This window comes from Camellia sinensis, chromosome 5, assembly GCF_055761805.1.
Source record: "Camellia sinensis isolate YWXY chromosome 5, ASM5576180v1, whole genome shotgun sequence".
NCBI classification, from domain to species: domain Eukaryota; kingdom Viridiplantae; phylum Streptophyta; class Magnoliopsida; order Ericales; family Theaceae; genus Camellia; species Camellia sinensis.
This window is the reverse complement of record NC_138965.1, coordinates 180,266,316-180,291,559: the sequence shown is the minus strand read 5'-3', so window position 1 is coordinate 180,291,559 and position 25,244 is coordinate 180,266,316. Positions and strand designations below refer to the sequence as shown.

General features: G+C 38.6%; 1 protein-coding gene across 1 annotated transcript; it reads right to left on the bottom strand.

Moving 5' to 3' along the window:
* Positions 1 to 3,154: 3,154 nt before the first annotated feature.
* On the bottom strand, positions 3,155 to 24,204 carry LOC114275659 (caffeoyl-CoA O-methyltransferase). Its single transcript, XM_082870573.1, has 3 exons — positions 24,045 to 24,204; positions 3,985 to 4,070; positions 3,155 to 3,341 (listed from the first exon to the last, which is right to left on the bottom strand). Exons 1-3 carry the CDS (start codon positions 24,096 to 24,098, stop codon positions 3,170 to 3,172), a joined length of 312 nt encoding a protein of 103 aa, XP_082726699.1. The 5' UTR covers positions 24,099 to 24,204; the 3' UTR covers positions 3,155 to 3,169.
* Between the last annotated feature and the right edge of the window lie 1,040 nt (positions 24,205 to 25,244).

Here is a 25,244-nt window from a genome sequence, read left to right as displayed (position 1 = left end):
TTCAGGAACATTGATAGCTGATTATCCAAAAAAAAAACAGAAAAAAGAAAGAAGTAGACCTTGGTTGAATTCGGATCTTATAGAGTGATTTTTAATAGGGTAATTTTATAATAATTTTTTGAATGATTGAAATTTAATTCTAAGAAAATTAATTGTACAAATAGTATTGAAAATTACTTTTAAAAAAATATCAAACATACGAAAAGCCACTCTAAAAAAATCCTCCCGTCGAAGTATCATAACTAGTCTAGTACAATTAATGGGGTGAAAAATCTCTCTCTCTCTCTCATGTGTGTGTATATATATAGGGAAGTGTTTGAGTAGGTAAAGCGTTTATCATGTGTACTTATATAAGTTTTTACAAATATGTATAAGCTACCTCACACAAGTTATTACATATATTTATGAGAATTTATACAAATATATATGATATATATTTTCACACTTAAAAATTACCTATATATATATATATATATATCAAAAATGCTAAAGATTCCAAAAAATTTATCAAAAATTCTACCAAATGTTTCATATGAGTGTGGAACCCACATGAGACTCATTTTGTGTAAGGCTCATATCCATATGAGACATTTGATAAAACTTTTGATAAAATTTTTGAACTCTTTAACATTTCTCTAGAGAGAGAGAAGCTAGTGTGTTATGAAATCTTGTAGCAAATGAGAAAAGGAAGACATAAAATAAGAAGGAAAACAAAAATTGAAACAGTTGTATGACAAATTTGTCATAAATAACAGCCCTACCCAGCTTCACTTTTGAGTTCACATCATAAAAGGAAAACGAGTTAGATTTCTTTTGGTTTATAATTTGGACTAGGTGTTATTTTTGTCGGTAAAGATTATCATCAGTCTTATTTTAATGATTTGAATAATTGCTTAAGATTTTTTTTGTTTATTTCATTCACACAAAAAGTTAACTTATTCAATTTATTATTTGGACTACAAATGCAAAATATTAAATATGTTATAATTATTAAATTAATTTAATATTTTTAGAAGTAATATATATAATAGATCTTACATTTCTCTAAAGAGAGAGAGAGAGAGAGAAGCTAGTGTGTTATGAAATAGCAAATGAGAAAAGGAAGACATAAAATAAGAAGGAAAACAAAAATTGAAACAGTTGTATGACAAATTTGCCATAAATAACAGCCCTACCCTGCTTCACTTTTGAGTTCACATCATAAAAGGAAAACGAGTTAGATTTCTTTTGATTTATAATTTGGACTAGGTGTTATTTTTGTCGGTAAACATTATCATCAGTCTTATTTTAATGATTTGAATAATTTCTTAAGAGTTTTTTTGTTTATTTCATTCACACAAAAAGTTAACTTATTCAATTTATTATTTGAACTACAAACGCAAAATATTAAATATGTTATAATTATTAAATTAACTTAATTTTTTTACGAGTAATATATATAATAGATCTTACAAAATAAAATATTTAAATTATTAAAATAACACTTGTGATAGAGTTCATGGATCTGACAACACCACCATTCATTGTAAATTATGGACAGCAGGAAAGCCCATTCCTTATAATTAGCTTGCTTGGGGAAGGTTTACATAAATAATTTAATGAAAAATATTTTGGAGTTCTAATTTTTTAACCTTAAAATCAACTCTAATGAATTAGTAATTGATTCCATCCACCGTGTGATATTTTTGTCTTAATTTATTTTATTTTTTTCTCCAAACCAGGTTATTAATGCTCTATTAAAATACTAAAATTAATTCTCTGAATCCTTGTTGATAATTCAATAGCATCAAATGATTGTCATTTCCTAATAACATCGAAAGTATACAAGTTCATAAATAAATACGAAAAATATTTAAAAAGTGATAAAATGGGGAAATTTTTTTCAAATTTATGGGGACACCCCGTTTGTGATAATATAATTTAGTTAAAAAATTAAAAAATTATAATAAATTATCATATTATTTTTTTTTTACATCTTTTTATAAAAAATTAAAAATTATTAAAATAATTTGTTCCTAAATGAAGCCAATTCTCTTGTTTTCTGTTAACCTATTGCACACAAGTGATTATTTTATAATCTTAAAATATTACTTTATATTATTTATCACATGACATTTAAAAAATAATTTTGCAAAAATTCAACAAAAAATTATTAAAGTTTCGTTTGGCATTGGCTACGGTAGCGAACTTTTTTGTGTTGGGATTTTTTTAGCCTGACTTTTTTAGTCTCGTTTGGTTTTTGTTTTTAGGCTTTTTTTATTTTTGTGAGAGAACAAGTGTAATGATTATCGTTTAGATGTGACATTTTGTCTTATTGGCTTATATAGCCTATTTTGTCTTTTTGTACTTTTTTAGCCCCAAAATATTTACCAAACGAGGACTAAATTCTATTATTTTTACCAATGAATATTTAGTTGAAACACTGTAATATTATCTCAGGAGTAAAACATAATTTCTCTACCATCACTTTTGCTCTTACAACAATGATAGGAAGCTTTAATTTTAGAACTCTAAACAGAACTCTAGTAATATGGTAAGAGAAAGAAAAAACAAAACAAAAATATAGCAAAAATGCTAGGGATATTTACACATTTACTAACAATCTTACTAACACACTCACAAATTTTGATAAGATCAACCATCACTTAGTATGAGACTCACATCAACTTGAGAGTTTATTAGTAAGATTGTTAATAAAATTATAAGCCTCCGTTTGGGAAGTGGGTTGGCTTTTTGGCTTTTTGGCTTTTTGGCTATTTTAGCCTGGGCTATTTTAGCCTGGTTTGGGAAGGGCTTTTTGGCTTTTTGGCTTTTTTGGCTTTTTTTGTGAGAGAGGATTGTAATGATTAGGGGTTGGATTTGATGTTTTGTTTTTTGTGGCTAAAATAGCCTATTTTGTTTTTTGTGGCTATTTTAGCCCCAAACCCACCCAAACCTTCTTGCCAAACCTTCTTGCCAAAAACAAAAACAAAAAAGTTTGACAACTTGGAATGACAACTTGTTGATTTAAACTCTTTAAACTTGTTGATCTAAAAATGACAACTTGGAATGACAACTTGTTTTCAAAAAAGCAATGAAAGGCATGGATTAATTGGAATGACAACTTGTTGATTTAAAAATGTTAAAACCAAATTTTTAACAAACTCTTTTGGGCTTGATTTAAATTTGATTACAATTTAAAGAGGGAGTTACAAACCTGGCCATCATGAGGTAAAGCAAGGGCAGTGGTAAGAAGAGAATAGCCAGTGAAAACACCAATCTCCAATGTCTTCTTGGCATTCATTAATTTCAAAAGCATAGACAAGAACAATCCTTCATCAGGGGGCACACTTAGCTCCGCTCTACAATTCAAATTGCAATTTTGTTATACTTTTTTTTTATAACAAAAATAAAAATTAACTAAATAAGTTGTGAATAAACAAAATTCTGAAAACATTTTTTTCTTTAATGTTTCATTGGCCATTACTCCGAATCAAGACCATTCAAAAGTTGTAGTGCTTTGCGGCCAAGACTTGTAGTAACAAGTTAACTAGGCCGATTAAAAAAAAAAAAAAAAATCATTTTCAGTCCATGATTAGACTGGATGGTATTATCTGGGCTTGTGGGGATTATCATGGATTTTCTTACGATGATCCGAACAATTCATTTTATAGAGTTCTTTGTGTATATCATTCACAAAAAAACAAAAACAAAAAAGGAAAGTTGATTTAACAAATGCGATAAATTGAATAGGTTACGATTATCAAATTGACTTAAATTTTTTTGTGAATGATATACACAAAGGACTTTACAAAAGGAACAGTTTGAATTATCGAAACAAAACCCGTGGTTGGCTCCATGGATCCAGACAACACCCTTTAGTCCATGATTTTGAGTAGATAGAAGCTAGGCCCAATAATTTAATTATAAAAATGTGTTTCAGGTTGCTTGAAATGATGTTTGAGTTTATTAATATTGTCAACCATATGTGAGCAAGTCCCTAACCTGTCGCCATATTTCTTGATTGTTGCATCTCTTATCCTCTTGAGCTGCTCATGTTCTCTTGGGTATACATTGGTATCAAAGATGTACTATTTAACCAAAATTGAATCAATAAGCAAAATGATTGATATAAATCCATAAAATGGTGTTGCCCACATCTAAAAAAAGTTTTTTATTTTTTTGATGAACAAATAAAAACTTAATTGATGAGAATCAATGTATACAGAATATTAAGACAAATATCAATCAACTAGGGGGATAAGTGCACAAAGTATCAAAGCAAAAACTCAACAATATATGAAAAAGGAAAACATAAACCAAAAAGGAACAAGTAAAAATAAAAGAAAAGAAAAGAAAAGAAAGGGGGTGGTTGGCAGTAGGAGTGTATATATTATTCAAAACATACCATTCGTCATGGTAAACCACACCAAACCGTTATGCATTGTGGCGGTTTGGTCACATTTTGAAATTTCGTGTTTTTAATGAACAATCAATTAACAATATAATGAAAATACAACGTTATAAACTCAGTTTTCCTGTTCAAAATATTGGCACCACCAATATAGTTTGATCCTCTCATTTAGACGAATCAAAGGTATACTTTACACAATAATGCTAGAATGGTCAAATTTGTTTAAATGAGCGAAAACAAGTCCTCAAGACTATTTAAGCTATACCTTCGGTCCTACGAAGTTGGTGACGTAACATTCTGCATCCAATTTTGGACTAACATTAATTGTTGGATTAAATTGAGAAAAATTAAGAAGGTAAGGAAAGTGGGAAAAAAACTTTAAAGGCCAAAATTGAAAAACACTAAAACATAAGGGGGCCGAGTGTATTTACCCTAATTTCTGCCACATGGCTTTTTTCATTCAATTTTGGTCAGATATTGGTTATTGAAGAAAATTAGAAACTTTAAGGATCAAATTGGAAAACAATTAAGGGACAAAGTGAAAAATCACTGAAATTTAAGGGAGTCAAAATGTAATTTACCCTATCAATAATGTTACAATTACCACATTTATATACAATAAAGTGCTTTTCACCTCATGTGTTACCATTGTGTTAGTAACAGATATGAAAATTGGGGCCACATAATACGTTGATGATATATGGATGACAAAATATTTTATGGTGTTCAAATTTGACCATTGTAGCATTTTAGTGCTGTTTGGTGCAGTTTATTATAGGAAAATGGTTTGTAGCTCGAAACATATTCCCCCGAATGGCCCGATTTTTTAAAACGACGTCGTTTTCAAAAAAAAAAAAAATCTTCTTTCCCTTCCACTTCCCTTTCTCGTTTCTCTCTTGAATCAAACCCAGAGAGAGAGAGAGAAATAGAGAAGGAAGAAAAGAGAAAGAGGAGGGTGACGGTGGTGATGGAGATGAAGATGTGTTGTTGATGGCGATGATGTTGTGTTGATGGTGATGATGTTGCTGTTTGTATGATGGGGTTTAAGAAAGAAGTTGGAAAATTCAAAGATCTTTGAAGATCCTTGAAAAACAACTTCGAATTCTCTAGAAGATGATGAGAGGCTTAGATTATTCAATAGTCTCAACTTAAGAACACAAGAGTAAAGGAGATGATGGAGATAAGAGATTGGGTGAAGAAGAAGGCAAAATGGCTAGAGAGAGAATAATGGCAAGGCTCTCCCATGAATCTCCCACTTTCACTCTCAAGGTTGATAATGGAGAAGGGAAATTAGTTCTTTCCCAAGAGTTAATTCTCCAAAATCCATCACTTGTAAAGCTATGGGTGAGTGCTATTTATAGGCACCTCATGATATAGGATGGAGCCCATGTGCAAGGCACATGGGGAATATTCTCTCTAACCACCTTGTCCGAGGAGGTGACCTCTCCGAAGATGAGGAAAACCCCGAAGAGGAGATCAACCTCTCGGCGAACCCTTCTTCTTAGCCACACCTAACCAATGATCCCGAATCATCCCAAAGGGTCAAGGGTAGTCCCAGAGGACGTCCTGCCGCAAAATATTGTCGAGTCTCATGGACCCCCCAGAGTCGTGCCACCTCAACCCGGGTATAGACTAGTTTAACCGAAGAGTGAATTTATCTCCATTCACCGTTCTCGGGATCGGGTCCTTTGTTCGAACTCCATTACGCCCATAGTTCTGGTGCGTAGATCCCGGAAAGCTCCGAGCCCACAAGTGTTCTGGGACTCATTAACGGAGCGGCTTCTAGATTGTGTTTGAATTCGTTCGAAGCCAAGTGCTTCGGATCTCTAGGTTCGTGGATCCAAACCCTTTCGAGTTCAAGCCCGAGTAGGTCTCTAAGTTCATGGATCCGAACCCTTTCGAGGCCTAGAGCGATTCGGCCCGTTTTGATGGTGATTAATCCGGGCCCACCAATCTTGGACTTGCGATAAATTCGGGCCCACCAACCTTGGACTATTGGGCCTAATTAATTTAGTGGGCCCAAATTAGCTCCTCTTACATTTGCCCCTTGCGTGTATGAGAAATTTTAAATTTCTCGGACATGCATACTGTCATTTCTTCGGCACTGCTTCATATCACGCCCCAAAAAAAAAAAATGTTGTCTTGACAGAGCCTACGGATAAAGTTGATGACACACTGTAATTTAAGGATAAAATTTGACAAAGCAAAAAAAATTTTTTTTTTTTTTTACTTTTTTTTTTTTGGTCCTACTGAAATATATATATTTTATAACATCCGAGAAAAATACACATATTCATATATATATTTTTAATCCAAGCAAATAATAACAAAGCACCCATATTTTTTTTATTCTCTGAACAAATATGAAATGCCAAACAAGTGGAGTCAGCATGCCATTATGTATAGATATATATGAAGGAATATGTGATGGAATATACCAAGCATGATGCCTCTCTTTTTTTCTATTTAAGGAAAATGGCCAAAACCCTATTCTGTGGCTCTTTATTCTCTTTGTAGCATAGTCGTTGCGGCGTTCTCTCTCTCTAGACCGAGAGGCCAAGTTTCTTCCTCTCCAAGAAGGCTTTGTTTCTGCACTGCCAAAGGCCACCGCCATGCTCTTCTTCTTCAACAAACCACATGGCCCCGCTTGCGCACTGACCTTCATCATGACTCCAGGCCCCGTTGCCGCCGTCGTCACTGAAGACCCAGCTCCGACAGCCACAGATGCCATGACCAAGCTGCTAACTTGCGCCAGTTCTGACTACTGCAGACGTTGCAACCCCAGATGCTACTATTCTATGCCATCGCCAACTCTGTCTCACCGTAGGTGCTTCATTTCGGCCTAGAGATTCAGACACTCCGAAGCTCGGTTGTGCCGACCAACACGACATCGACCTCCCTGCAACGTCACTACTCCTTTGCGTCGTTACATCCGACGCCGACCTTGACTGCCCAGCTACTCCAGAGCTCGGCGTTGGCTTCACTCTGCTGCCACTTCACCGGCGGCCTTGGCTGTCCAGCGTTTTTCCTCATCTTTGCTTTTGGTAGGCATTTCGAATATATATATATATATATATATCTATTGATTACGATGTATATATATATTATATATATTTTTTAGAGCTTGGCTTACCCAGACCTTAGTTCTGCTTGCACACGACTACATCGCCGTGGCCTAAGCTGCCGTCGGCTTCTCGTTGCTCCAGCTTCGACCAAGCCGCCATCGGCCTCTCTCTGCTCCACCTCCGATCACTGTTGGCTTCAACGGTTCCAACGCATACCACACACGTTCGCCCACTCAATGCAACGTGTGTTGTCTTGCCCAGCCTAGCTCAGTCTTATTGATCAACGCCGACGCCGACTCCGCGACGTCTTCAACACTGCCTTCGTCTTCAATTGTCCAGCGCCGACTACGCATGTTGCCCTTTCAATGCGACGTGTGTGTGGGCTTGCCTAGCACTGCTCAGCTCGGCGTCGGCCTTGGGTGTATGCGTCTCACATTTGTGGTCTTGCCATTGCTTCCAGCCATGGTTCTCCATCTCCTCTCGAATCTGTGGGTGAGTTTTTTTTTTTGTTTAATTTTTCATTTTGGTGGAAACTCTTGTAAAGACCCACTTTCCTTCTTATTGTTTTGATGGACTTTTGTGCTTAAAATAAAAAAAATAAAATAAAATGAATCCATGCTCTGATACATTAAGCCTTAATATTGGTGATTTGAAATTCCAATGTGAAGCTTGAATTTGTTTGGGCTTTGCAATTTTTGAAATAGGCTGTGGGATTTATTTAAATGGATTTTCTGACTTGAAATTTGCCAAAGAAATTCTGGGCTATTGCATAAATTGAACCATTGCTGCTGAATTTTACACTCGTAATAGAATACTTGCCACTTGAATTGAACAATTAACATTGACTTGAGAGGAATCTTCTTGTAATTCGCATGACAATCCATTGAATCTTGCTACTAATGAGAAATAAGAAATGTGAAATACTTCGGATCTTGGGCCTGAAATTTGCTATTGAACTTCACTCTATCCAAATTTTGAGCCTCGTATAAATTGGACCTTTAATATGGAACGTAGTGATTTTTTTTTTTTTTTTTTTTTTTTTTTTTTTTTTGTTGAGAAAATGACCCGCTTGAACTTCATCACAAAACGGCCTATGACATTACACCTCTTATTGATGATAGAAACTGGAAATCTGTATGTTGATGATACACCCATTGGTATTATAACTTGTTAAGCTTGAAGAATACCCGAGAAAATGAATTGTTGAAGACGTCCGAGGTTGAATTTGTTGATAAACCCATCATATTGCATGTAAATCTTATTATAAAAATGACTGATTGTTGCGACCCTTAGAATAGTAGACATCATGCCTGAATTCTTGGTGTAAAAATTCCTCGTAGAATTTGTTGAATTCATGGATTCTCTGAGAAATGGATAGTTGATGCCAAAATTTCATTAGAATGTGTTGCTTCAATTCCAATATTCTGAATTTTAATACGGTCAACTCCATACTATTTATACCTGTTATTTTAGCCATATGTCTTCTCGAAAGAAACTCGTTATCCTGGGGTCATCAGAACCGGCTCTCATGAAAGAGAGGGATGTACCTCCGACGTCTGAGTGGAGGAAATCTCCTTATTTTGGTCGGAAGGACCCCTTCTGGCAGGCGGCTACCTCCACCACTTCTCTTCTGACTCCGAAGGAAGCTCCAATGTCTCACTGAGGACATTGACTCTGGATATGAGGCCCTTATTTCTCCTTCTTCGGTGCAACGCTTTAGGATTGAGCGGGGGGACTTTTCATACTGCTATCCTTAGTTCAAGGCCTTCTCAAACCCTCCTTTTGGTTGGCAGGAGTGGGTCGATGATGTCCTCTCGGATAGGAGCCTCTGTCAACGGCTTCAGGAGGCCCGGCTATTGATCTTGGTGAAATATCTCGATCCCTATCCACCCGTCAAAACAATGCTAGCCTTGAAGCCATGGCTCTCCGGTAGAGCACAGAGACACACACCTTTATACTTGGCCAGCACAAGATGGGGCCCACCCTCGAGGATGTGTTCATGTTGCTGCGTCTGGAAGTGACTGGCCCTGATGCCTTCTATCCTGAGCAGACACCCCCCGAGGATGACTCTTTGATCCAATCTCTAAAGCTAAATCTTTAAGCTTGTGGTCGGTGGAGTTCCGTATTTGATGGTTCAGCAAGGAGGACCAATCGCCTGAGGACGTACCGTGCCCCCTACACTGCATGGATCAGCCATTTCTTCAAGGATCTTCAGTCCTTGGCTAGAGATGCTGACCTCGATTCTCGGGAGTATGAGGCCGGTCCGATGCATGGATCTCGACTTTATTTCTTGGGATTTTTGGCTTGCTTCCTTTCATTTTTCATTCTTCCGAGCACACCTCCGGATTCTCTCAATCCCTTTGTCTTTCCCTTGGCAGTTAGGCTCTTCAGAGGGGATCAGATTCCTTTGGCTCCGCTATTTCTTGAGAATCTTTATTACCGGCTAGATCTACTACATCGAGACATGGTTCGTTCCATGGGTCGATATGAGTCTGTCTCCTTCATTCACAACCAGTTCCTGCTTTGTTTCTTCTTCGAGAGGTTCCCAAAGTTTGCCCCCACTCCGACTGTATTCGAGGCAGAGGTTCTTCGGGAGATAGTGGATAAAAATAGTATCCCCGTGCTCAATACTGACGGGTCTCGGACATTTGAGAAAGTGAAGTCCTGCCAGCCGTTGATTACACGTTGGTCACGTACCATTCCCACCTTATCCTTGAATACTCTGGTGGATGATCCCCAGCGGTTTGTGGCACGGCCGTATGTATGCCCACCGGTGGGTGTGGCAACACCACTTATTTATCATGGTTCCTCCCGCTCGATGTTCTTTCTTTTGCTGAAGAACATCCCTGCACACTTTGTTGATATGCTGATAATGATCCGTCCTGGTTCGCTACCGGTATGGCATGAGGAAGGCGTTGACAGTGCCATTTATAGACCTGACGGTGTAGCATGTCAATTCGGGTTTGATCAATGTGCCCCGGGGCCAGCACCTCCTTTATTATCATTTTCGGAGAGCTACAGGTGGTTCAGTCGCGGGCTTGTACACACCATGCTTCCCATATCCGGCTCTTTGACGATGCTAGGCTTGAGCCGAGTAGGGGCTTTCACCCCCTCCTTCAGGCGATATTGGCGGAAGAATATCGATGCATTTATTGCATTTGTCCAGAGCAGACCGACCATATGTTTGCCTCCGTTGATCTATAAGAAGGACTCTTCTCTTCGGCTGTCTGAGAGCTGAAAATCTGATCACATGTACGAGAGTTTCTTCATTTCATCTGCTCCAACTGACCCTTCGGCTCGGGCGTCTGCTTCTAGCTTGGCAATTACTTCTCCAGAGCCAGTCCCTTTGAATAAGGCCTCTGGTCCTCGGACAACCCGCTTTAAGAAGATGGCTTACAAGAGAGCTTCTAATGCCAGTCCTTCCGCTCCTCGCCTTTCCAAAAGGCTCCATGAGGTACCCGAAATTTTTTTTTTTTTTTGAAGTTACTTTCTTTCTTGCGACTAGACTTTCTTAAATGAACACTTTTTATTTTCCCCTGTTGTGTAGGACCCTACGACTACTGACGTTCTTAGTACCGTGGCTACTGGCCATGCTCCCTCCACTAGGTCGGATTTAGACTTGGACGACACCCTCCCTTTGTCTGCAAGACTTGTGAAGATGCGCACCCCTCATATAGCGGTTATAGATGATGATGATGATGAGGCTGAGTCCTCTGATCATTTTTGTGACCTTATCCCGTGCATGCGTCGTCACCGTCCTATCGTAACTGAGGAGGAGCGCTATCTTGGTGACGAGGTTGTCGGGGCTCGCCATTCTGATGTTGAGATTGCTGAAGGGACTGATGCCACAGAAATTGATGTCGCAGGCCATGCTTCTAGAAGCTATGTAGAGATGAGGTACGCCTCTGGGAATAGTGTGAAGATGGATGTGCTGGAAATTTCTGAGACTCGCTCTGGCACTTATGGTGATTCTCATCCTCCGACCCTTCTTCCTTCTTCAGAGATGACTGCTACAGTTCAGGCTTCATTAGACATTGAGATCGATCAGGTGCCCTCTGTACGGCCAAGTGACTTTGTTGATGCTAGGAGTCCTTCAGTTGCTCCGGCTTTGCATAATGATTCTCCCTCTGGTAATCTTTCTTTCTGAAATTTGTCATGTACTTCTATCTGTGAGAAATCTTTACTCAAATGGCTTTACTGTTCCTCACTCCTAATAAGACTTCCTTATCTTTTCTTCAGTGTTAGTTGCCACCGGAGTCCTGCCTTCACCTGCCTCGGACTCTGCTCCGACTCTCTTTGTGACTTCTCGTGGTTCTCTTTCTCAAGGGGAGACACCTGCCTTTGAGACGACTGCTAGAGGTTCTTTATCGCCAGTTCCTTTGAATGTTTTGGATTTGAATCTCAGCGATTTCCACTTTGATAGTGATGCCTTTGGTCTTTCCCCTTACCGCTCTGCATTCTCGGGCTCGGGACCTCTACCGGAAGTTACCCCTCTAGGTGGTTCATCTAACCCGATAGACATTCGGGAGATTCCTGAGACTAGTAGCTTTCCGGTCCCAATTCCTCCTTCGGCTTCTGGCAAAGTATCATTTCTTCATTATTGGGTAGCTCCTGAGTTTGCTTGAATTCTACAGCTTGTGCATTCGAGTTATCTGGAGACCTTTGCTTCATTTTCTTGCCAGTATCCGCTCATTCAGATTGCTCTTCTTGAGTCTTTTGCCACTATCTTATATAGCTTGGATAGGCAACGACTGTGTGACCTTAATGGGAAAGTAGTCAAGACAACGTATCAGGGGATCTTTGACATGGAGCGTCACCAAGTGGATTTATCATCGCACGCCAGTCATCAGGAGGAAATTTTGTCTGTGCTTGCCTCTTATCGGACCTCTATAGATGAGACAAAGGCAACTCTTCGTGAGCTTGAGTCAGGCTATGCTCAGGCCTTGGAGACTTTAGAAGCACATTCTGCTGTTTGCCCTCCGGATTTAGATGTGACGGGCAGCTTCTTCGAGGGTGTTTTTAGGAGAGATTGAGTTTTTTTTTTTTTTTATTACTTTCTTGCCCCTTTCGATAAAAAAATGTTTTATCTAGGACAATGCAATAAAATTACAAAATCTTTGCTGTTTGGATATTTTCGCATTGGTTTCTCATTCTACTTGATAAAATATTTATTTCTAATGATACAATGGAAAGAACAATCATATGCACAAGTTACAAAAGCTAAAATATTCTCATTAATTTTCAACTTTCTTGACAAAAGTATAATATATTCACTGCAAGTGATGGGATAAACATACTCCATAAAGAAAACCAGCTTCTTCATAACGTAAGGGTAATACAACTTTTTAGACGAAGTAAGAAAATGAAAATGAATTTCAACATAGATGAGTCTAACTACGGGTAGTAATGCTTGATAAACTTTGCATTAAGCGGGCCAGTTCAGAAGCCATCTTCAACCCTTACATGCTTGTAGTACCCACTTGAGCTTGCCTGAACCACCCTGTAGGGCCCTTCCCATTTTGGAAAAACTTGGGCAAGGGTTGTCCTCGCATGATTGGGTCTACAATCTTCCATGCTAGATCACCTTCTTCGAACTTTCTTGGCACCATGGTCTGATTATAGGCTCGGGCGATGGACTCGTGATACCTTTCCATGACTTTTGCAGCTCTGTCATGCTTTTCCTCTAATGCTTCCAATCTGGTGGTTCGAGGCTCCAGTACCATCCCCGAGGCGAGAGCCATTCGAGCAGATAGTGTTTCCAACTCTATAGGTAACACTGCCTCGGACCCATACACAAGGGAGTAAGGAGTTGCTTGAGTTGGCTTTCTCTTTGAAGTGCGATACGCCCATAGGGCTACTATCAACTGTTCGGACCAAGTCCCCCAAAATTCATCCATCATCTTGCTCAGAATCCTTATCAGTGTCTTGTTTGTGGCCTCCGCTTTCCCGTTCCCTTTTGGATAATAGGGTGTGGGTTTGTGATGCTTCACTTGGTAAGTATCTAGGAGGCTCTTCACATATTTGTTTATGAAGGGAGTGCCATTGTCCGAGAGGATGGTGTTTGGTACTCCAAACCGGCAAATGATATTTTCCTTGATGAAGTTCGAGACTGCGGGACCTGTAGCTTTCTTTAGAGGGATTGCTTCGACCCACTTTGTGCTTAATTCTGCAGCTGCGAGAATCCACTTGTACCCCTTAGAAGGTGTGGAGATGGGCCCTATCAGATCAAAATCCCAGGTATGGAACGGCCATGGCGTTCGGATACTATGCAGGTCTACAATTGGAGTATGGATCAAATTTTCGTGTTTCTGACAAGATTGACACCTTTTCACGTGATGGGACGCATCTGACTCCATGGTCGGCCAGTAATAGCCAAGGTGCATAAGTTGGTCGAACAGCTGAGCCCTTCCTTGATGCTCAATTTTGTGGGCTCTTCCGAGGACTAGATCTGACTCCTCCTTGGAGAGACACCTCAGAGGAGTGCTCTCAATACTTCTTCTGTAAAGCTTGTTCTAATCAAGAAAGTACCGCCTTGCTCTCCTCTTGAGGTGTGCAATGTCCCTTGGGCTTTCAAGTAGTGTTCCCTCTTTGAGATAGTCAATGTAGACTTGCCTCCAGTCAGGGGTATCAATTTCAAAGCAACTCTCATCCTCCCGAATGTATGACTGACACTTGGGGCATTCCTTCTGTAATTGATTCGAGGCCTTCTCCATCTCGGGTCAATAATAGCCTTGTCTTTGAATTCTTCTGTACAGACTGATATCCCCATCCTCGCAAGACTTTTCATGGATCTGTTATAGTCGAAAACTTGCTTCTTGTTGGCCAACACACTGGGCTAGGAATCCGGTACCCCCTCGGAAGTAAAGTTCACCTTGAATAATTATGAATTGGGCAAGCTTGGCTATAGTCAGTTTTCCAACTTTGCTTCTGAGTTGTTCGAGGACTTCTCCTCTCCAGTCCTCCGGAAGGTCTTTGTCTTCGGGTATTATTGAAGGTTCTGTTCTTTTCTTGATAACAATTGTCGCCTCTTCCTCTGGAATGTCAACTCTTGCCTCTAATGTTGTGAGGGCATCTGAAAACTTGTTGTCGGAGCGAGGCACATACTCTATTTCGACCTTCTGAAATTTGTCAAGAAGCCTTTGGACTGTTGTTCGATATGTGGCCAAGGCAGGCTCCTTTAAGACGAATTGTCCTGAAACTTGCTTCACTATCAGCTTTGAGTCCCCCCGAATCCAAATCTTCTTGATACTATGCTTCTCAGCTACTATCAAGCCTAAAATAAGAGCCTCATACTCGGCTTCATTATTCGAACAATGGAAATCCAGTTTATAAGACAAATATAACTTTTTCCCACTTTCGCTTGTAAGGACTATCCTGGTTCCTCCTTTACCTTCGGCTGCTGCTCCGTCAAAGCTCAATGTCCAAAAGCTTTCCTCGGAAGCCATAGCTGTATGCACCTCTCCTCTTAATTCTTCATTCACTGGTTCATAGTCACCACTTGGAAATTGAGCAAGGAGATTAGCTAAGGCTTGGCTTTTGATTGCCTTGGGGGCTACACATGTGATCTCGAATTCACCCAGTGCTAATAACCATCTTGCCACTTTCCCGGTTAGAGTAAGCTTCCTGAGGAGGTATCGGATTGGATCACTTTTAGTAACAATCTGAATCTGATGTGCTAAGAAGTAATGTCTGAGCTTTTGGGCGGTGAATACCAGAGCTAAGTATTGTCTCTCTATTGGAGTATATCGGACTTCTGCTCCTCGAATCTTCCGGCTGATGTAATACACAGGGCGTTCTGCTCCATCTACATCTTGGACCAATAATGGACTTGAGGGTTGAAGTTAAGTACAATATTAGAGGCACCCCGGGTTGCGGGGCTATCATGGTCTGAGGCGAGGTCAAGGCCACCTTGATTCTCTCGAAGGCCTTTTGGTGCTCTTGGTTCCACTCGAACTTGGCATCTCCTTTTAATAATGAGCCGAAAGGGGCGGAGATCTCTGCAAGTGCTGAGATAAACCTCTGAATATAAGACACCTTCCCAAGGAACTTCTTTAACTCTTTCTGAGAATGCGGGGACAGCATTGCTCTGATAGATTTGACCTTGTCTTTATCTGCCTCGATACCATGCCTATGTACAAGAAACCCGAGGAACTTCCCGGCCGTTACCCCAAAAGCACATTTGAGAGGATTCATCCTCATTTTGAATTTATGGCACCTCTTGAATACTTTCTCAAGGTCTTGGAGATGGTCCTATTTTTTCTTGGATTTCACCACTAGATCATCAACATAACCTTCCACCTCATGATGGATCATGTCATGAAAGATTGCAGTCATAGCCCTTTGGTAAGTTGCTCCGGCATGCTTGAGTCCGAAAGGCATGACTGTATAGAAGAAGTTTCTGAGAGGTGTTCTAAAAGCAGTCTTTTCTGCATCCTCTTCAGCCATCTTAATCTGATTGTATCCGCTGAATCCATCCATGAATGAGAACATTTGGTGTCCCGAGGTGGCATCCACAAGGGTATCGATGTAAGGTAGAGGGAATTCATCATTCGGGCAAGATTTGTTCAAATCTCAAAAGTCTACACATGCTCTGATTTGACCATTCTTCTTCTTTACTGGCACTATGTTCGCCAACCACGTGGGGTCCTGTATTGGCCGGATGAAACCAACCTGTTAAAGTTTTTCAATCTCCTTCTTACTCTTCTCTTCGAGATCCGGATGATATTTTCGAGCAGCTTGCTTAATTGGCTTGGAGTTTGGGAACACATCAAGATAATGGGAGACTAGGTCAGGATCTAGTTTGGGCATTTCCTTATATGACCAAGCAAACACATCCGAATACTAGCTTATCAACTTTAACAACTGTTCCCACTTCTCTGGGCTAAGGCTCAAACTTATGAATATCGGCCTCGGTGCATCTTGTCTGTCACTCAGATCTATTTCAATAAGTTGTTCAGGCTGAGGCTTTGGCCCATCTTGCATGCATTATGGAGCAACTTCAGGCTTTATCACTATGTCATTGTCAGGAGGCTCTTCTTTTGACTCGGAGTCTACTGAAGAAACCGACTCCCACATCTTCATAAATAGTACACCATCTTGCCCCCTTCTCAGACTTTTATCACCTTCTGAGGAACAGGCGGACTTTCTGGTCTAGACATCGCCCGTTTACTTGATTCTGCCCTTGGCTCCTTGTCATCTTTGATATCCTCCCAACAAGGAATTTTGACCCCCCGAGGCTTAGAGGTGGTGGGAACTTCTTCGACAGCCAGTTCGGTGAAGTAGATAGCATCAGAGTAATGAGCTTCATGGGTCTCGAAAGGCCTTTCTGTAGCCTGAATTGTCACCGTCTTCTTTCTCCATTTAGCCTTAACACATTGATGATAACTCGATGGTACAACCCCATATCTATGCATCTAGGTCCTCCCTAGGATGATGTGGTAGTTTGCCTCGGAATCGATAATATGGAACTTGGTGGCTGAGCGAATTTCTCCGACGGCTAAAGTCAACTGTTACGCATCCGATAGTAACTCTCCTTTCTCCACCGAAACCAGTGATGACTATCGGCTGCTTCACAATGAGTTCTTCAGAGATTCCGGCCTTTTCTAAAGTAGCGCGGGTCATAATGTTGATAGAGGCTCCACTATCTAGAAAGACCCTTTGAACTCAACCCCGTTAATAAAAGCAGTCACATAAAGCGGGCGATTGTGAGAAAAAGGATACTTCCGATCAGCCTCGAGGAAAGTAATGGCACTAGATTGCTCTTTCGCCTTCCTCGGAATAGATCCGTCAGTCGACATGCATTCCTCATGGTGTGCCTCAGCTATATTGATGATAGACTTGGTGATTTCTGTTCTTGCCTCCCTGGAAAGTCCAAACTAGTTAAAGAATTGCTTGAACTTTACACAGTCTTGCAAGGTTTTGGCATAGTGATCCGGATCTTTTTCCACTCTTGGAGGCTCATAGTTAACCATCTCCTCGGTCTCTTCAAAATAAGATGCCACATAAACATGGAGTCCTCCTCTTTCGTAGTACTCTTCTCCTCCTTCTGGATCAAAGGGATCGTCGACATGAATTGTGAAGGTTCTGCCCTCTGGATCGAGATCACTTCCATAGTAAATTGCTCACCCTCGGGCTCGAGGATGTCGTTCAGATAATAATCATCGTCATCGAGATTGGCGATAGCCTCAATCATCGGGCCTTCATAAGCTATCATAGCAACATTCTTGCCCTTGTCTCGGTGCTGAGGATATGGTTGTTCTCAGATATCTTGAGTCCCTTGCTTTTTGAACCTCAATTCGTCTGCCTCGACTTTATCTCTAAAGATTTTCCTGAGAGTCCAACACTTCTCTGTCGGATGTTTCAATTTATGATGGTAGACACAAAATTTAAGGCTCTCACGGTCCTTTTTTGATGGCATTTCTTCGACATAAGGCAATTTTAGCTCTCCGCCGGCCACCCATTCCTTAACTAGAGCTTTTACTTCCTCGATTCCACATAGATAAGAAACATTCCCCTTTTCACCATTATATTGCTTTCTCTTCTGGCCTCTATGACCTCCTCCTTGTGACTTTCGGGTATCTGGGGCAGAGGCAGTAGCAACAATAGGTCCACGAGATGATTTGAAGCTAGTCTTGTAACTGGCCTTAAATCCGGACTCCTGAGTCTGAGGAATGCTAATGTTCCTTGCTGCTTCTATTAATGCCGAGAAGGTGGGTAGCTTGTGATTAACTAGAAACATTTTGTACCTGCTCAATGCCCCTTCTAAACAGATTTGAACGAGATAACTCTCCTCCACTGCTTCATGGCAATCCACGGCCTTGTCCTGAAACCTTTTGACGTAGTCAAGGATGTCTTCACTTTCCTGCTGCTTTTCTTTACACAATGTAAGTGTGGTCACCTTCTCCGCCACTTGAAAGAACTTAGAGTGGAATTTGTTAACCATTTCCCCCAGCTTCGGACAGAGTTTGGGGCCAAATTAACATACCAACTATATGCTCGGTCGGTGAGGGACTTAGGGAATTCTCTCAACTGGAGGACGTGGTTTGAACCATGAATACCTAGAGTCTCGATGAATCGCACAACATGTTCTCGAGCATTTCCTTGTTTGCCATCGAATTTGATGAACTTCGGCATTGTATACCCCTTAGGGTATGGATAACTCAGCATCTCAATGGGGTAAGGTGGCTTGACATCCAGATCAGGCAAAGAGGGTAAAGTCCTCTTGCCCCGTTCGAGATCGAACATGGCTTGCACATTGGCGAGAGTGAGAAACTGTTGAGGGAGAGAGTTTGATGGTGGTATTCCCGGAACTTGGCTTATGGACCTAAAGACTGAGCTAGGGGCGACTTGGCCATTCTGGTGCTGTGAATTCATCATTGGTGAGGACATTTGACGATATTGGCCCTCAGCGCCTATAGACAAGCCAATTGGTGATGAGACATTGAATTGAGGCCCATAAAGTCCACCGCACGGCGCCGCTATACCGGGTTGTGCTTGCAAATTTGTTGTTGACACGAAAGGAGGCCCGCCTGGTACTTGAGTAACATTTACTGGTGGCGTAACAAGATTAGGTACGGGCAGAGCTCCCTTTTGCGCCATCATGCCCCTTATATTTTCCTGGACACCAACAGTTGCCGGAGCGCCATTCATTACACCAGAACCTCCCCTAGTCACCATTGGATCTTGGCTTGGCACAACATGGAGCCCGGGCATAGGCAAACTGCTGCCGCCTACTGTGGTTTGAGCATGTGTTATTGTGGCCGTGTTGCCATGAGCCATAGGCTGATTGGGGCCTGCTTCTCCTTAGATTTGATTTTGCGCTCCAGCGGGAATAACTCCACCAACATGGTGTGAGTGAGATTTTGAAGAGTGGTAAGAATCTCCTGCTGAGTATTTTGAAGTCCTTGAATGGCCTCAAGCAAAAGTGGTTGATCTGGAGCCATGGTCTTGTCATCACCACCATTAGAGGATCTATGTTGGTGAACTTCATCTTCTCCCGCCATCCCTGTTGGAGTTGTGTGAATTCCAGATCTCGTTGAGAACATTAACCAATCCTCCTCCCCAGTGGAGTCGCCAAATGTATGATGGGGTTCAAGAAAGGAGTTGGAAAATTCGAAGATCTTTGAAGATCCTTGAAGAACAACTTCGAATTCTCTAGAAGATGATGAGAGGCTTAGATTATTCAATAGTCTCAACTTAAGAACACAAGAGTAAAGGAGATGATGGAGATAAGAGATTGGGTGAAGAAGAAGGTAAAATGGCTAGAGAGAGAATAATGGCAAGGCTCTCCCATGGATCTCCCACTTTTCACTCTCAAGGTTGATAATGGAGAAGGGAAATTAGTTCTTTCCCAAGAGTTAATTCTCCAAAATCCATCACTTGTAAAACTATGAGTGGGTGCTATTTATAGGCACCTCATGATATAGGATGGAGCCCATGTGCAAGGCACATGGGGAATATTCTCTCTAACCACCTTGTCCGAGGAGGTGACCTCTCCGAAGATGAGGAAAACCCCGAAGAGGAGATCAACCTCTCGGCGAACCCTTCTTCTTAGGCACACCTAACCAATGATCCCCAATCATCCAAAAGGGTCAGGGGTAGTCCCAGAGGACGTCTTGCAACAAAATATTGCCGAGTCTCATGGACCCCCCGGAGTCGTGCCACCTCAACCCGGGTATAGGCTAGTTTAACCAAAGAGTGAATTTATCTCCACTCACCGTCCTCAGGATCGGGTCCTTTGTTCGAACTCCATTACGCCCATGGTTTTGGTGCGTAGATCCCGGAAAGCTCCGAGCCCACAAGTGTTCTAGGACTCATTAACGGAGCGGCTTCTAGATTGTGTTTGAATTCGTTCGAAGCCAAGTGCTTCGGATCTCTAGGTTCGTGGATCCAAACCCTTTCGAGTCCGAGTTCGAGGCCGAGTAGGTCTCTAAGTTTGTGGATCCGAATCCTTTCGAGGCCTAGAGCGATTCGGCCCGTTTTGATGGTGATTAATCCAGGCCCACCAATCTTGGACTTGCGATAAATTCGGGCCCACCAACCTTGGACTATTGGGCCTAATTAATTTAGTGGGCCCAAATTAGCTCCTCTTACACTGTTGATGAAGATGTTCGTCGATGAAGATGTTCGCCACCTCCGATCTCTGATCTCCGCCTTCGATTTGTGTATGAGGATGTTGTGTCGAAATTGTTTTTCAGATTTTTATATTTTTTTTTCATTGATCTCCATTTTGATTTTTACATTTTTTTGGGCCCTCTGTGCTGTGTATTTATGCTGTGTTGATGATGATGTGTTGGGGTAGGTTTGATTTTTGGTTGATGATGAAGATGATCTCTCTCTCTTTCTCTGCTCTACTCCTTTCCTTTTCTCTTCTTTCTCTATTCTTCTTCCTCTTCTTCTTCTTTGTTCCTCTTCTTCAGCGTTATTGAAAAAAAAAAAAAATCAAAACAATGAAACAATGTCGTTTTGAATTCGGGGGATTCGGGGAAGGGAGGATTCGAGCTACGTAGCATAATTGTTTATTACAAGCTAAAAGCTTATAATCAAAAAGCAAAACCAAAAGCACCCATTTTCTAAATAATTAGCTTTTCTCAGTTTATTTAAATTATTTCTGCCTAAAAGGCTGCAAACAAAAGGTGCACTAAATAATCTAGCACAAATTTCTAAATTAAAATAAGTTATAATCACTCCTATAATCCACACCAAATACCCCTTTATCCTATATGAAACAGAGCATAATGCCCATGGTATACTTTAAGTTTGTTTAGTTTAAATAAATTGTTTATTACCTTTTTTCGTCTTTTCTTCTTCTTTTATTCTTATTATTTATTTATTTATTTGTTATTTTTTTAAGATTTTATGTTGGACAGTTTGTTCTAGATCTGCTTATAATTATTTGATAAAAATAGATTAAATAATCAAGATGAAAAATAAAAAGGAGCGTTTTTAAGTTTTGCTTGAAGATTATCAAATGATCAGATTTAGTGAAATTTTTTACGAAAGTTGATAATTAAAAAAAAAAACTAAATGCAGCCCATCCACTGCTTTTCAACAATCAATTTTTTCAATTATAAATTATTTTGATTGATTGGACTGGGATTGTCTAATTGAGGAGATCTTATGGAAAAATTCATTCATAATGTTTTCAATCATTCAATACAAATTCGTGAGCTCCACTTCCTCTACCAATCACAATATCATTGGAGCATCACGTGGCGGTACCTCAAGGCCAACCAATAACTTCTCTACACCGTGGGTCTATTTTTGTTCACTTTTGGTTGTCAATCAAATTTTTTTTTTAATGCACAATTAATTATTTTGTTAAATTTGGCAAATAAATTATTTGTATGAAAAAATCAAATCCAACCATTTCATTTGGTCACAATTCTATCTTAAGAAAAAAAAGTGATACTATACATAATTTTTTTTTTCATTGAGTTTAATTTGTTTTAACTTGTAATTTAAATTTGAGAGAGCATTTGAATTTTTAAGTCTATTTTATGATCGATTTCGATGATTCAAATTGTTTAGTTTTTAAAAATCTCTGAGTAGAATATTCATATAAAAAATTATAATGATTTGACATCAGTAACTATATATTAAAATCATATTTAAAAAAAAAAAAGATAACAAATATAATTTTAATAATAGCCATTCATTTTTTTATGGGTAAATTACAAACACTCCCCCTGATATTTACTTAAATTATAAATTACCTATGCGGTTCTAGAAATTACATTATCCCCCCTAAGGTTTCTAATTTCATAACAAATAGATCCTTTTGTTAATAAATTATCAAATTAATTAACAGTTTTTAATAATATTAAAATTTATTTCAATTAATAATTTAGATAATTTTATTATTGTATAAGTGAACAATTAGAGAAATTTTATTTTTTCAATTAATTCTGTTAAATAAAAATTTTTGACAATAAGGCATCAAATCACATAGAGCAATTCATATTTTAAACAAGTCTCAATGAGAATATTTGTGATTTATCCTTTTTTTTTTTATAATAATGTCTATTCTCAATTTCAAATATAATAGCGTCTAAGAAATAATATTATATGTAATATTTTTCACAAAAAAAGAATAGTATCTATTCTCAATTTCATAAGAAAAACAGTCCCATTTAATAGCTCGAAACCAAGACGGCTCGAATGGCCCCAGTCCAAAACGACGCCGTTTTGGAATTATTATTATTATTATTATTTTCTCTCTTCTCTCTTTGAAGACAAAGAACACAGAGAAGAGGAAGCTGGGGAAGAACATGTAAAGTCTTCATCAACAACAATTGGAAGACTTTTGTTCAACAGCATCTTCATCAACAGCATCTTCGTCAACATCAACAAAAGTCTTCATCTTCATCAATAACATCTTCATCAATGCATCATCATCATCAACAGCAACATCTTCATCAACATCATCATCATTAACACATCATCATCATCATCAACAACAACAACTTCATCAACATCACCATCGTCATCAAACACATCATCATCATCAACAACAACATCATCATCAACATCTATCGATTTTGTGAAATCCATATCCATCGATTTCGATGAAATCAATCAATTTCAAACCATGAAAAAAAAAAGAAGAATAAGAAGAAGAAGAAGAAGAAAAAAACTAGTTGAGCTCTCTCTCCTCTCTCTCTTTCTTCTCTTTTCCTCTCTCTTTTTACTGTCTCTCTTTCTCTTCCTCTCTCAAGGATCTAATAGAAGGAAGAAAAAAAAACACTACCCAGAACGATGTCGTGTCGTTTTGGGCAGTCAGGCCATTCGAGCCGAAAGATTTTTGAGCTATGAATCATTTTTCAAAAAACAAACATCTTTGATTATGTGAATATCAATGTCCAATTCAGTCAATTATATGAATTATTTGCTCCATAAACTAAGTCCAATAGTTTGAATCATCAAATGACTCCGCATGCTTCGCGTAGGGCTCAAGAACATTGATAAATAATTATCCAAAAAAAACAAAAAAATAGAGAAAAGAAAGAAGTAGACCTTGGTCGAATTCGGATCTTATAGAGTGAATTTTAGTAAAGTAATTTTAGAATAATTTTTTGAATGATTGAAATTGAGGCTAGGCTTGGCATCCTTAAAAAAGTCAAAAAGTCACTATCTTTAAGTCACATCATCTTATTTAAGTTACACCACATGTCTATCACATCACTTCAAATTCAATTCATACTTTATAAAAAGTCAAAAAATTCAAAAAATACGAAATTAATGGTACAATAGTATAGATAATTACTTTTAAAAAAAATATCAACCATATGAAAAGTCACTCTAAAAAATCCTCTGGTCGAAGTATCATAACTAGATCCTCTAGTACAATTAATGGAGTGAAAGAAAGATTTTTCAAAAAAAAAAAAAAAGTAGAAAGGTGTGTAAGAATTGTTGAGAGGGGGAGAAAGAAGAGAAAACATCCAAATGCATGTATGAGATAAAAGGTTAGGAGAAAGGCTGAACAGACAACAGAGACTTTTAATTTGATGGTGTAATACTTTTAATTCAACCAGAGAACGTGCCTAAGAACACATTATTATAGATATGTTGGCAACAAAAAGGCTTACCTTTTGAAGAGCCTCGCTTTGCAGGATGGTCTTTAAAACAATATTATCCGCCATGGCTTTACCTGCAAAACCCAAACTCAAAATGTTTTCTTAGATGAGACTAAACAACTCTCTCTCTCTCTCTCTGCGCGCATGTGTATATATATGGGGATGTGTTTGAGTGTGTACGGTGTATATCATATGTATTTGTATAAATTTTTACAAATATGTATAAGCTTATCTCACATAAATTATCATAAATATACGTAAGTTGTTATTTTTAAAATTTTTATGGGTTAACTTATGTATTATTGTGAAAATTTATACGATTTTGTAAGATATTTATGAGAATTTATACAAATATATATGATATATATTTTCACACTTAAAAATTACCCATATATATATATATATATTAAAAATGCTAGAGATTTCAAAAAATTTATCAAAAATTCTATCAAATATCTCACATGAGTGTGGAATCTACATGAAACTCATTTTGTATAAATTTCACACCCATATAAGATATTTGATAAAATTTTTAAACTCCCTAACATTTCTCTATAGAGAGAGAAGCTAGTGTGTTATGAAATATTGTAGCAAATGAGAAAAGGATGACATAAAATAAGAAGGAAAACAAAAATTGAAACAGTTGTATGACAAATTTGCCATAAATAACAGCCCTGCCCAACTTATTTATGGCGGTAAGGATTATCATCGGTCTTATTTTAATGATTTGAATAATATTTTAGGATTTTTGTGTGTATTTTATTTATACAAAAAGTTAATTTATTCAATTTATTATTTGGGATACAAACAAAATATTAAATAAGTTATAATTATTAAATTGACTTAATTTTTTAATGAGTAATATATATAGGATAGATCTTACAATATAAAATATTTAAATTATTAAAATGAGACTTGTGATAAAGTTAGATGGATCTGACAACAAGCCATTCATTGGAAATTATGGACAGCAAGAAAGCCCGTTCCTTGGGGGAAGGTTTACATAAATAATTTAATGATAAATACTTTGGAACTCTAATTTTTTAATTTTAAAGTCAACTCTAATAAATTAATAGTAAACTCCACTTATTGTGATGTGATATTTTGGTATTAATTTATTTTATTTTATTTTTTCTTCTTATTATGTCATTAATATTCTATTAAAATATCAAAATTATTCATTACTGATAATTCAATAGCATCAAATGATTG